Genomic DNA, 13,471 nt, shown 5'->3' with positions numbered 1-13,471 from the left:
CGATATATTTCTCAGTGTCCGTAAAATCTTTGGTATATGCATCCATTCTTAGTGCACATATCGACATTCTTTTTGCAAATAAAACGTTATAAATATCATCGATAATGTCAGTTGTGCCGATGTATATACTAACATATATACCATACTCGATGATTTTACCGATGTGTATAATCGATGACAAGAATTTTAAACCAAAAAATGTCTACTATAGAGCAAATGTTGGTAATGGGTCTAACCGATGACAAGAATTTTAAACCAAAGAAATGTCTACTATAGGAAAATGTCGATAATGGGTCAACCTATTATGGTGAACTAAAGAGAATAGAAAAAATTCAACCATGTAGCTGTCTTGTGTGCTTGTCTCTTCTTGTGTGTGTGTTTGCTTTCAAGGAGCTCAAGCTCACGGTCTGCCTCACATTCTTCTCACCACCATAGCCATGGAAACTCTTCGATGCGATAATGGAGAGAGGATGCAGAAGACATGCTAGCACACATGTATGGTAAGTTACTTATTTTACGGCTATATAGTGAACTACCCAACACGCATGCTTTAACAAAGGAAAGTTCAAATCTAGTCTTGAATAGACCACATGAGTGTAAAATCATCTTGCTAGACTTCCTTCTTAAAGAATCCAAAGATTTGAGTAGACTACTAGAAGGCACAATGTGAGAAAATATTATATCCAATGCACCTTTATAATAGATAGACATAGAGAATATTTATCATATTTAACAAGATTGATCCCCATAAAATAATTATCCTTTGATCCCCACAACAAAGTTTTCCTTTCATTGATGGGCCACACCCTTTCTTAACTATTGACATAAAAATCTAGATAAACAACTTCATCATTAAGTACCATTTCATAGTGCCATCATGCCATATCTTTCCATTATGGCTAGTTGTTTATTGCTTCTTCCTATACTATTGACATTAAAATCTAGATAAACAACTTCATCATTAAGTACCATTTCATAGTGCCATCGTTCCATATCTTTCCATTATAGCTAGTTGTTTATTGCTTCTTCCTATACATTTAGCTTGGCACCAAAAAGATCTGTGTGACCAATAGAATGATAACAAGATCTTGATGTTTTTAACATGGGCCCTATATTTTGATAGTAATTTCACTACTGTGAGCACATCTAATATTTCCATGGACACGTGATCATCACAGGATTTTGAGAAGGCTCTATTATACTCAAGTTGATGAGAAAGGATGAGCCTCTCTTGCATTCCTATCACAAAATCTAGGGTGTGTTCAATAGTCGACACTCATGACACGAGGATGTCATCACCTCTAGGAAGGGGAGTATGTTAAACTGTGACTTTGATTAACATTGTCTGATGCTTTTGTAAGGAGCCCCTACCACGTGTTTTTTAGTTCAATGATATCTTTTATATCCTACACTGTTATTGATAAAGTTATCACACTAGTCATTGAGCTTAAATGCCAAAGAGGTACTAATAGTTTGTTGTAACATTGTAAAGGGCTAGTCATGTGTAAAAATAACTACTTGGATTTAAGCCATTTGGTAGAGCATTTATCTTATTCTTTTATTTACCATCTTGAATCAAGCTTTGATTTCTTGTACACTTTTACATGGTTTAATTCCATGCTTGCCTGAATACTATTGTAGGCTACTCTAGTAGGTGAGTGTAGCCAGTTCTCTTACATTTATAAGAATTTTTTACCTCTTGTGAAATTAAAAGGGCATAAAATTGTTTCCATCCAAGGTTGGTGCTACTACCTAGCTCGAGTGTATAGCTAGACAACAAACTGTACAAGGTAATTATGATGAGGATTAGAGACCTTATGGGTATTAACAAATGTTTACCTTAATGGATAGGGTTAAAGGACAAGGGGGCAAAGTGACTTCTCTAAGGATTGATAAAAATACATAACGAGGGGGAAACTTTAAATTAGGTTGTTAATACAAGTCCCTGAGGCCAACATGATATACTTAGGGACTAGCATGTGGGGTAGTTAAAAAAGAAAGAAAGAAAGAAAGAAAGGAGGGGGCGGGTTTTGGGGAGGACATGGCATGTGGGTTAGCAAGTTGGGGAGATTATGGGATGTATAAATGGAGATGGATATGTTTGTGATGAAGACATGGCATGCGGCTTAGAAAGTTTAGGAGATCATAGAACCCAAAATTAGGAGATGGATAGTTGGGGGCAACGGGTGTGCGAGAGAGAGGGGGGGTCATGCATGTGGGATGGAAAGCTGGAGAGATTATGGAATGTACACTTGGAGATGGACATGTTTGTGATGAAGACATGCATGCAAGTGGTAGCAATTTTTAGCATGGGTTCTAGTGGAAATTGCGTAGGTAGAATGGTGTGTTGAATGGATGAAAAGGTGCATGGGATCATTTGCAAGGATATAGAAAAGGTACATAGTTTCATTGTTTGTAAGCACACACACACACACATATTTGCATAGATACCGTGGTGTGTTGAATGCATGAAAAGGTGCATGGGATCATTGTAATAAGGATATAGAAAAAAATCCAACATGAGACACTAAACCCTCAGGGGGTTCACTCAAAAATATGTGAACATATCACATGAGTTCAAAAGAAGGTATTTTTAATTCACTTTTTTGGGATACATAAATTTGTACTTACATAAGGGGTTTTATCACATGAGTTCAAAATAAGGTATTTTTAATTCACCTTTTTGGGATACATAAATTTGTACTTATATAAGGGGTTTTATTTTTTTAAAAGTTACAAGTTTGTATAAAAAAATTAAATAGTTAAAATTCATAAATAACATACCCCTTGAATGAATGTGATATTGGGATTTTCTATAGAGCAAATTCCCCACCACCGCGGCCCTCTCGACCAAGTCAAGTGGTAGTGGTACACTTGAAAATAGAATTGGAGAATTTTCATGATTTTTTTACTTGTTTAAATTTATTGAGGGCCTACATAAATCCAATTTGAGCCAAAGTTTTTTTTTACAGACTCATCTAACCAAGATCTATCACATATTAGTACATTAACATGGATATTCATATAATCTATAAAAATCAATAAAATTTATTTATTTCAAAAAAAATCTATCAAATTTATAAAGGATCATTTTTTATATTAGTTTTAATCCAATCTTCAACTTTTGATTGATAAAATAAGTTTTCGAGGGTCCAATCTTGTGTCATAAAGTGTGACAAGGTTATGATGGCGAGTAAATCCATGGAAACAATTATACGGTGCACTATGAAAATAGCTCACCTACCACAATAGCTTTTTTCAAGAAGGCTACAAGGATAGATTCACTTGGGTGGTATGTGAGATCATCGAAGCACTGGAAATGAACACGTACACTTTTGGCATGAAATGGTCTTCAATGATAGCAAAATCGAGGGTAGTTTAGCTTGTTAACAACTTCCAGGATAACAAGGAGATTTATTTTTTCCTTTGAGACTTAAGAATGTCTAATTATTGATTGATAGATACTGAACATTCTTTAGATTACTTTGTGTTTCATGGTAGATGCTTAACATTCTTTAGATTACTTTGTGTTTCAAGATCACACTATATGTACAATAATGATGTGTATGTGTGTCTACTAAGCCTATGTGTACATGGTATAACATACATGTATAGCATAACAATGATGTGCATGTGTGTCTAAGGCTATGTGTACATGGTATAGCATACATGTATGTGTACATACATGTTTTCTTGCTAGATGGACTATTGTAATTGCTCTATGGATGCTACGCTTTCTTGTCACAACGCATGGCACATCTCCCGTCTGAAAGAGAGCATGCGAGCCTCAAGGTCGTAGAGGACGTGGAAATCCTGCTGCATCACGTTGCCCACGACAGAAAGGGTGTCGGGTGATTGGGTTATGGCAAGGCAGAACACTCCGTTGATGGAGACGAAGTAGTTGTCGGAGGGGAGGTCCAGGTCGGCTCCGTGGAAGTGGAATGTGAGTGAAGGCACGGAACCTTTATGTTGGTAGCAGAGGTTAAGCTGATCATCATAAGGGGAGAAGGTGGGGTCGGCGAGAGGCAAAGAGGTGATTCGAGTGCGAAAAGATTCAAGGACGGCGTCGTGGGCGGGCTTGGCTAAGTCAATTAAGGTGGTGCCGGTATCGACGATGACGCCACCGTTACCGTCTGCGTCCATTTGGAAAGTGTGGGCTGGGATGGTGAGAAGCTCGCCGCCGACGCTAATGCCCGTGAGGTTAAGGTAGTAGAAGGTGGGTTTTGGATGGGCTAGAGATGATGGGTGTGGAGAGGGCGGGGCCGGAGCGGGGTGATGGGATCAGACGGCGAGTTGGCGGTTTTGTGGAAGCAGTAGGAGAACTGGCTGAGCTTGAGCTGAGATGGGAGCGACAGCGGGCCTTGCCCCAGGCCAACTATACCGCCCGCACCCCTAAAATCATAAGGCGCCTGGTTGTCGTGACCGCAGCCAAACCCGAACCCTTGCAACCGCCCGCACGCTGCATCCACAATTGTGAGCGTGTCGTACGCAAAGTCCCCACGTGTAAACGTGGAAGATTCGTACAAGTACTTGTATTTGCACGTGCGGCGGCAGGCGTGTTCATACTGGGCAGCACAGAGCAGGATTGCGAGGGGTCGAAGATGGGGGCGTCTGCTTGGGGGTAGCATTTCTTACAGGGCTTGCACTGGCGCCACACTAAGGCGCTGAACATGCCGTGGCTGGAACCACCGCTAGAAGAATAATTAGACGCTAATCTCACCCGCATGCCCAAGTGTAAGCTACCATATTATCATTAATCAAATTGATCAAAACCAAGATTAAGAGACTAAAAGCTATTCGCACTAAAGCCATGAATGAGCTACTGATCCGTAGCTTTGAATGAGCTGCCTGCATAGGAAGCATATAGTGACTTGAGAAACTGCCATCGGTAATCATCATTTCAGTCAAGCATAGTTTAACTTACCAAGTATTTTTTTAAAGAGAATTTCTGCGAAAAGGTCTAAACTTTAAAGGGCTAGCATCTCTTCTTGCGAAATTAAACTTTTGACTCTTGTCATCATGCTCCCGCGACCAATTAGTCCACACTTATGTGCTCTGCACAAGCAAACCAGCTTCCAAGTTGTTTTCAGTGCTTTAACCTTTCTTGACTTTCCCATCCTACATTTTCACACACACCCCAGCTAGTACCACCTTTCCTTATTTATTTGCAAAGTTTAGGGGAAAAGCCATGGAGGCGTGCCCCACTCTAGGGCCACTCGGTCAATTGCAGAGAACATCCTACACAATTTGTGGTAATTTGTTGGTGAACATGGCACGGAGTTGTGGCTCTCACAATTTGTTGTTGTTAGTGAACATGCCATGGAGTTTTGCCCCACTGGAGAGCCACAGTTGTTGTTACTAAAGGGTATCATTTAAAGGGGGTATTCACATATTGATGTGTATTTTATTCATGAAAAATTCACAGATAAGGGGTTTTTAAAGTAAGCCTTGAATGCATGTGATATAGAGGGTTTACATATAGTTAACCCCTCGAGTGCGTGTGTGTGGCACGTGAAAAAAAAGTGTGCACTTGCAAAGGAGAGATTACCTCAAAGCTAGTGTGGATGAAGAGAGAAAGTTAGGAACGTGCATACATGTGTTGGTGTGTCCTCCTCCATGGTGTGTGCACACACATGTGTTGGTGTGTCCTCCTCCATGGTGTGTGCACACACATGAGTGTGCATGCTTGTGGGTGAGGGTTTACATTTGCATATGTGCATTCTACACATGTGTGATAAACAACAAGGTCATTTTATAATATGGTATGCTCCACTTTCCTTAGAAGATTAATGATTCACTCACTTAAGAAATAGTCGACCTAATCTAAAATAACCACTCAAAGTATCTATTGCCTTAACTCTCAAAAGAAAAGGAAGCCATTAACACATTATCACTCAAAATTACTATTTGGACAAGCTCCACAACAAGTTAAATCATCCATGAAGAAATACTTTTTGTTGGGTTTAGTTTTTGTTTTGGTTGAAAGTTATAAATATGCTACATTTAAGATTATGATCAAGTATTTGGGTAGGATTTCAGATGACTAATGTTAAGAGCTTCTTCATCCTTGTCATCACTTGCCAACCTATGCTGTTTGGGGATGGAAAGGTTCAGTGAGCTTGACCCTTATATCGTCACATCCCTCCCAGTGCCCACATATGTTGTTTGGGGATGGCAAAGTTCAGTGAGCTTGACCTTATATCATCGCATCCTTCCCACGTATGTCGTTTGGGGATTGGCAACGCCCAAGAGCTCAACCCTTGTATCCTCACGTTCCTCCCACGTACATTGTCATAGTTCCATATGCAATGGGTTGGCATGTGTCCAAATTCACTAATACTAGTGCATAAAGAGTTTGCAAGTGACTCTGGAGCATCTTAAGAGTGCTTATAATATTAAACAATGGGAATTGTAATATAAGTGAAAATGTTGAGTCGGTACAGTCTACGAACAAATGTTATCGTTGAAAGAACCATGTTAACCAAAGGTAGTTGGCATTCTCCCCTTCCTAATGTTCGCATCCTCATGATGAGTTGAAGAAGTAGATAGCAAAAAATGGGAAGCTTATAACGTGTGAAGTGGAGAAGTTGCTGAGATATTTAGTGACTAGTCTTTTATCCCTCTAGAGTGGGGTGTTAAAGTATCAAAAAGAGTTTAAAGTGGAGTAGTAGTAATTAAATTCCCATCTAATCCACTTATGGTGTAGGCCTTTGAGATTATTATCTTTGATTTGAGGCCCTTATTATACTCATTATTTGATTTTTTTTCTTATTTTTTTTCCATTTTCCCTTTTATGGCTTTTATATCCTCTTTTTAAGAATGGTGTGAGTACAAAGTAGACCAGATTTATATATTGAATTACCAATATCCTATTAGATGGTCAAGATGTACAATTAGTTTACATTGCTTTAACCTTTCTTGACTTTTTGATCCTTCTACCCTACCACCGCACTGTATTGATGCCAAATCCTACATTTTCACACACACACACCACTAGTACCACCCTTCCTTATTTATTTTCAAAGTGTAGGGGAAAAGCCATGGAGGCGGCATGCCCCACTCTAGGGCTACTCAGTCAATTGGAGAGAACATCCTACAGAATTTGTTGTTAGTAAAAATGCCACACAGCTGTGCCCCACTAAAGACCCACTTGGTCAATTCTAGAGAACATCAAGACATGCCCCCACTAAAGGGCCACTCTTCAAGACAAGAAGGATTTTTGACGAGTTCGGTCACCTTTCAAAATGACGAGGATCATTTTTGATGGACTAGGTCACCTTTCAAAATGACAAGGATGATTTTTTATGGGTTGGGTCACCTTTCAAGATGACAAGTTTAATGACAGTTTAACAAAAAGAATACTAAAAATTATGTCAAAAAAGTCATGATTACATGCTCCTTGGTAGTAAGTTAACAAGAACAACATTAGTATGATCCCATCATCTCGCATTGTATAAGCGCTAATTGTAAATAGTCAAGGTGTCACGTATTGACTTGGAGGTGTTACCAATATAGATTAATAGTAAAGTAGCCATGTAGGTGTTACCTCAGGGGGGTGCACTAGTAATTAGAAACTCTATGTATCATATGCATTCAAGGGGTATTTAAAAAACCCCTTACCTCTGAATTTTTCATGAATAAAATGACCTCTTTTTCTTTATAGTCATATGGGTCTTTTTCAAAATTGATTAAGGATATCCCTTCTATAAATGTATTTCTATAAATTTATCTTCAAATTCTGAATTAAAAAACCCCTTCATTTGATCTCATGTGCTATACTTACATATGTTTAGGTTAACCCCCCGAGGGTGTTACCCATATAGATTAATAGTAAAGTAGCCATTTATAATCTCAATCCCCACATGTGATGACCATTATTATTTGTCATTCTTGACCCATACTCCCACCACTTGCTAGAAATATTGTAATATTACACGTGCATGTGGCGCGTGAAGCACAAAATATGCACTTGCAAGCGATAATTACTTCAAAGATAGTGTGGATGAAGAGAGAAAGTTTGGAGCATGCGTACATGTGTGGATGTGTCCTCCATCTTGTGTGCACACACACGAGTGTGCATGCTTGTGGGTGTGGGTTTACATTTGCATATGCACATTCTGCACATGTGTGAGAAACAACAAGGTCATTCTATAATATGGTATGCTCCACTTTCCTTAGAAGATTAATGATTTACTCACTTAAAAAATAGTCAACCTAATCTAAAATAGCCACTCAAGGTATCCACTGCCTTGACTCTCAAGAGAGAAAAGGAAGCTAATAGCACATTATCACTCAAAATTACTGTTTGGATGAGTGCCACAACAAGTTAAATCATCCATGAAGAAATACTTTTTGTTAGGTTTAGTTTTTGTTTGGGTTGAAAGTTATATATATGCTACATTTATGATTATGATCAAGTATTTGGGTTGGAACTCACATGACTAATGTTAAGAGCTTCTTTGTCCTCGTCATCACTCGCCAACCTATGTTGTTTAGGGATGGAAAAGTTTAGCGAGATTGGCCCTTATATCATCGCATCCCTCCCATTTATGTCGTTTGGGGATTGGCAAAGCCTGATGTTGCTTGCTTGATATCTCCTTTCTTTTTCTTGTCGAATGCTTCATGGCTCTTAGTCTTTGCTCTTTTGCTTGACTCTTGGCTCTTTGTCAGCTCCTTTGTTGCACAATGCTTTGTACTTGATCTCCTTATATGCCTTTGATGCATTGTGTGGATATTACGCGTCTCATGTACTTGTGCTTTACGCATGCTTAGATTTGATGAACATGCATTATTTCTTAGTACTTGTGCTTTACGCATGCTTAGATTTGATGAACATGCATTAGGTTTAGTTTTTGTTTGGGTTGAAAGTTATATATATGCTACATTTACGATTATGATCAAGTATTTGGGTTGGAACTCACATGACTAACGTTAAGAGCTTCTTTGTCCTCGTCATCACTCGCCAACCTATGTTGTTTAGGGATGGAAAAGTTTAGCGAGATTGACCCTTATATCATCGCATCCCTCCCACTTATGTCGTTTGGGGATTGGCAAATCTTGATGTTGCTTGCTTGATATCTCCTTTCTTTTTCTTGTCGAATGCTTCATGGCTCTTAGTCTTTGCTCTTTTGCTTGACTCTTGGCTCTTTGTCAGCTCCTTTGTTGCACAATGCTTTGTACTTGATCTCCTTATATGCCTTTGATGCATTGTGTGGATATTATGCGTCTCATGTACTTGTGCTTTACGCATGCTTAGATTTGATGAACATGCATTATTTCTTAGTACTTGTGCTTTACGCATGCTTAGATTTGATGAACATGCATTATTTGATGAACATGCATTAGGTTTAGTTTTTGTTTGGGTTGAAAGTTATATATATGCTACATTTACGATTATGATCAAGTATTTGGGTTGGAACTCACATGACTAATGTTAAGAGCTTCTTTGTCCTCGTCATCACTCGCCAACCTATGTTGTTTAGGGATGGAAAAGTTTAGCGAGATTGACCCTTATATCATCGCATCCCTTCCACTTATGTCGTTTGGGGATTGGCAAAGCCTGATGTTGCTTGCTTGATATCTCCTTTCTTTTTCTTGTCGAATGCTTCATGGCTCTTAGTCTTTGCTCTTTTGCTTGACTCTTGGCTCTTTGTCAGCTCCTTTGTTGCACAATGCTTTGTACTTGATCTCCTTATATGCCTTTGATGCATTGTGTGGATACTATGCGTCTCATGTACTTGTGCTTTACGCATGCTTAGATTTGATGAACATGCATTATTTCTTAGTACTTGTGCTTTACGCATGCTTAGATTTGATGAACATGCATTATTTGATGAACATGCTTAGATTTGATGAACATGCATTATTTCTTCGTTTGTGCACCAATACACTTGCATACTCATTTGGTTGCAAGATTTTTCCAAGGAATTTGCTCTTCGTTTTCACACTCACTTTTGAGTGCTCATATTGACTGCTTTTACAATGGTTTTTATGCACACACTTTTGGAGTAATTCTTCCCCTTGAATACAAAATTTCAAAATCCTAGATGTTAATGAACATTTTCTTAGTGACCAAGCCATTAATCTAGTTTACGCGGGTGGGATGTAAAAAAGAAAGCTCATAGACACTGTGGCTTTGGTTCCCATGGGAGGATACGGTTCAGAAGAGGCTACGGTTAAACGACCCTTTATATTTTTGTTTTTATTTGTTTTTATTTTTAAATCTTTTTTAACCTTATCCATGCTGCTCAAGTGCGTTGCACCATTGACCTCTGCTCAAGTGTGTTGCACCGTCGATGTCCTCTGCTACTCAAAGATCGCAGAAATGCTCAAGTGTACCTGTTGTGCTGGGTCTTATCTGCACCGTCCACGTCTTATCTGTTTTGCAGCTTCGCTCTCATCATGTGCTCGTGCGCTTCTTTGCTGGCCGCGTTCCTTTGGCTGCTTTTCTTCTGTCGGTGGCGGCTTACTGCTTTGGCTGCTTTTCTTGCTACAGCTTGCACTCTCATCATGTGCTCATGCGCTTCTTTGCTGGCCGCCTTCCTTTGGTTCCTTTTCTTCTATTGGTGTTGGCCGCTTACTGCCTTGGCCATCAACCTTACTCATGGTCTTCTTTGTGCTTCTCTACAGTCCGAGCACTTCGGCACGATGCTGGCCATGATGTCTTCACCACCTGGCCGCTTGTAATGACTTTTGTTTGATGGCAAGCTTTTGAGCTCTCTATGCTTGCCTACTACTTCCTATGTGCCGTGTAGTTGGTGTAGTTATAGAGTGGACACTCACATCGATGTCAGTTGTATATAGAAGCTCCTTCAACGACACATAATAGGCTAGCCTTGTTCTTCTTCACTCCACTATTGAAATGGCTTCTTTGATTTTTCTTTTTATGTACTTTGAAAGCTTCAATGCTTAATGCACACATAAAAACTTAGCATACTATTAGATAGCTTTCTCCACATAAGCAAACAAGCCTACACCATAAATTCATACATGGAAGGTTAAAAGGGATATTTAATCCGCATTCTAATTACTCCCTAAACTTCCTAATCTATGCTTTTGTTAAACTTAAACTAGGAGAGCTAGACCTACGCTTTCACACCATGTTGAAAACATGGATTGAGCTCTCCTAATGATAAAATATATAACTAATCAAAAACTAATCTTACTCTAATAATAACACTAATCTAAGATAGATAAAAATAAAGAAGACTCATCATAAGTGTGTGCTAATTAAGATGTACTCAAGTACAAGTAGACACCAAGATGAATTAGCTTGGATATATAGAGAGACTTGAGATAAGTGCAAGTGATATGATTTCATTGTTTGAAATGACCCCCTTTTTACGAGGAGGTATACCCTTGGGCTTGTACATCAATGTGGGATAATTTTCTTTGCTCATGTGGCTGGGACGTTGGGTCTAATGCTGCTAAAGAAGAACGGGGTGATGGGATTAGACGGCGAGTTGGCGGTTTTGTGGAAGCAGTAGGAGAACTGGCTAAGCTTGAGCTGAGACGAGAGCGACAACGGGCCTTGCCCCAGGCCAACTATACCACCCGTGCCCCTAAAATCATGAGGCGCCTCGTTGTCGTCGTGACCGCAGCCAACAAACCCGAACCCTTGGAACTATCTCGGCCGCTCGGACGCTGCATCCACAATTGTGAGCATGTCGTACGGAAAGTCCCCACGTGTAAAAGCGGAAGATTCATACAAGTACTTGTATTTGCATGTGCGGTGGCAGACGTGTTCAGACTAGGCAGCACAGAGCGGGTCTTTGCAGGAGGCCTTAGTGTAGGAGGAGGATTGCGAGGGGTTGAAGATGGGGGCATCTGCTTGGGGGTAGCATTTCTTCAAATTAGCCAAGGTAAGGAGACTCACATTTGTTCTCTTGCATCTCGACACTAGGAAAAAAAAACTACTAAAGTGGCTTAAAGATTTGGAAGGCTTAAAAAAAAAAACTATTGAAGTGGCTTAAAGATTTGGCAGGCTAGTAAGGAGGTAGTAAGTTCAATAAGGGAGTTATATAATAGGATGCCCTCACACAAGGGACAAGTAGGATAGAATTCAAAGCTTAGTTTTGTTTTATAGGAGTCTTGAACACATGCATGCCTACATTTGGCTTCATTGCTTCTGTACTCTACTCTCGTTCTCCTTCTTAGTTTTGTTTTATACAAGTCTAACTAGTCTTGAACACATGCATGCCTACAAATATTTGGCTTCAGTGTTTGTGTACTCTACTCTTCCTTCAAAAAAAAAAGTAGGCCTATTGAGCATTTTGCCTCTCTGTTGGATGAAAATTTGTAACTTTACTGATGTTTTTCGTGCTGTGATTTGCAAAAATTGGAGCTGTTGGGTAAATGTGCCGAGAATGTAAATGCATTGCTTTTGAAAAATAAATAATACAGATGTTTGGTATGGCGAAAAAAAGCAACGCGATGCGTCATGCAAACAAGTGATCTAGTAATAGAGGTCGAGATCAAAGCAGAGGACCCATCGGGTAGGGGCGACCCGCACGATCTCGACGAGGCGATTGGTGACGACGCCGCGTGCACGGAGGAAGTCGCCAGTGCCGCCAACGACGGTGAGTGTGCGCACTTTCTGGGCCTCCTCGATCTGGCCCATGATGGTGAGTGTGCCCTTGTAGGTGCCGTCGTCGATGGTGGCCGTGAAGGTGTGGAAGAGCACGTAACCTTTCTGGCTGTCGAGCACGTAGAAGCCCTGCGCCACCCCGGCCGACGAAGAGGTGTTGGAGGCGCCCAGCGTGAGGGGGGCCTCGAAGGTGGCCACCACGCCGAAGTTGAAGGGGTTGGAGAAGGTGCCCGGAGGGAGCGGACCGTACACCGAGGTGAAGTAGGTGTTATTCACGGCCGGGTTGTACACGGTGTTGTGGAGGTAGAATCTGTAGTGGGACGGCCCGCCGGCCTTGATGTTCTTCTTGTGGCAAGAAGCTGGCGTGGCATCGAGGCTGATCAGCGCCAGTAACAGGCATGCTGCAAGGAGCAAGCGGCTGGGCATATTGCTGGTAGCTGCTGGGGGCATTTCAATACAGGGGAGCGGTGATCACACAAGAGTACCTCGCTTGATGAAGCTGCAGGGAAATCTAAGACTCAATTGGTGCTAACGTCCGGATGGTAGATATCATGAGGAGCAGATGAGAATCTGACCTAATGAATGACCTGGTAACAAGCAGAAGGTTGTAGCGGGATGATAGATCGGGAGCTGAGTATGCTCCTATTTGTAATATCTTCTGCCTTGTGTCAAAGGGCTTTATGTATGCAATGGCTAGCCGCCATACGTATAGTGACTTGAGAAACTGCCATCGATATTCATCATTTCAGTCAAGCATGGTTTAACCTACCAAGTATATAGAATTTCTGAGAAAAGGCCTAGAGGCTAGCATCTCTTCTTGCCAAATTAAACTTTTGACTCGTCATCGTACCAATTAGTCCACACTTATGTGCTATCCACAGCTTC

The 13,471-nt window shown here is 40.5% G+C and overlaps 1 protein-coding gene and 1 pseudogene across 1 annotated transcript; both read right to left on the bottom strand.

Moving 5' to 3' along the window:
- Positions 1-3,741: 3,741 nt before the first annotated feature.
- On the bottom strand, positions 3,742-4,143 carry LOC147631351 (aspartyl protease family protein 2 pseudogene; annotated as a pseudogene).
- An 8,220-nt stretch (positions 4,144-12,363) lies between these two features.
- Positions 12,364-13,209, bottom strand: LOC147631350 (dirigent protein 6-like). Its single transcript, XM_086809078.1, has one exon. It carries the CDS (start codon positions 13,034-13,036, stop codon positions 12,455-12,457), a length of 582 nt encoding a protein of 193 aa, XP_086665204.1. The 5' UTR covers positions 13,037-13,209; the 3' UTR covers positions 12,364-12,454.
- Positions 13,210-13,471: the final 262 nt, after the last annotated feature.

This window comes from Cibotium barometz, chromosome 15, assembly GCF_041138505.1.
Source record: "Cibotium barometz isolate CiBa-2024 chromosome 15, ASM4113850v1, whole genome shotgun sequence".
In the NCBI taxonomy this organism is placed as follows: Eukaryota; Viridiplantae; Streptophyta; class Polypodiopsida; order Cyatheales; family Cibotiaceae; genus Cibotium; species Cibotium barometz.
Note: the sequence above shows the minus strand (reverse complement) of the source record. Positions and strands in the feature narration are given on the sequence as shown.

Excerpts from the sequence above, each read along its gene's own strand:
- LOC147631350 (XM_086809078.1), bottom strand. The coding sequence starts at position 13,036 with ATGCCCCCAGCAGCTACCAGCAATATGCCCAGCCGCTTGCTCCTTGCA.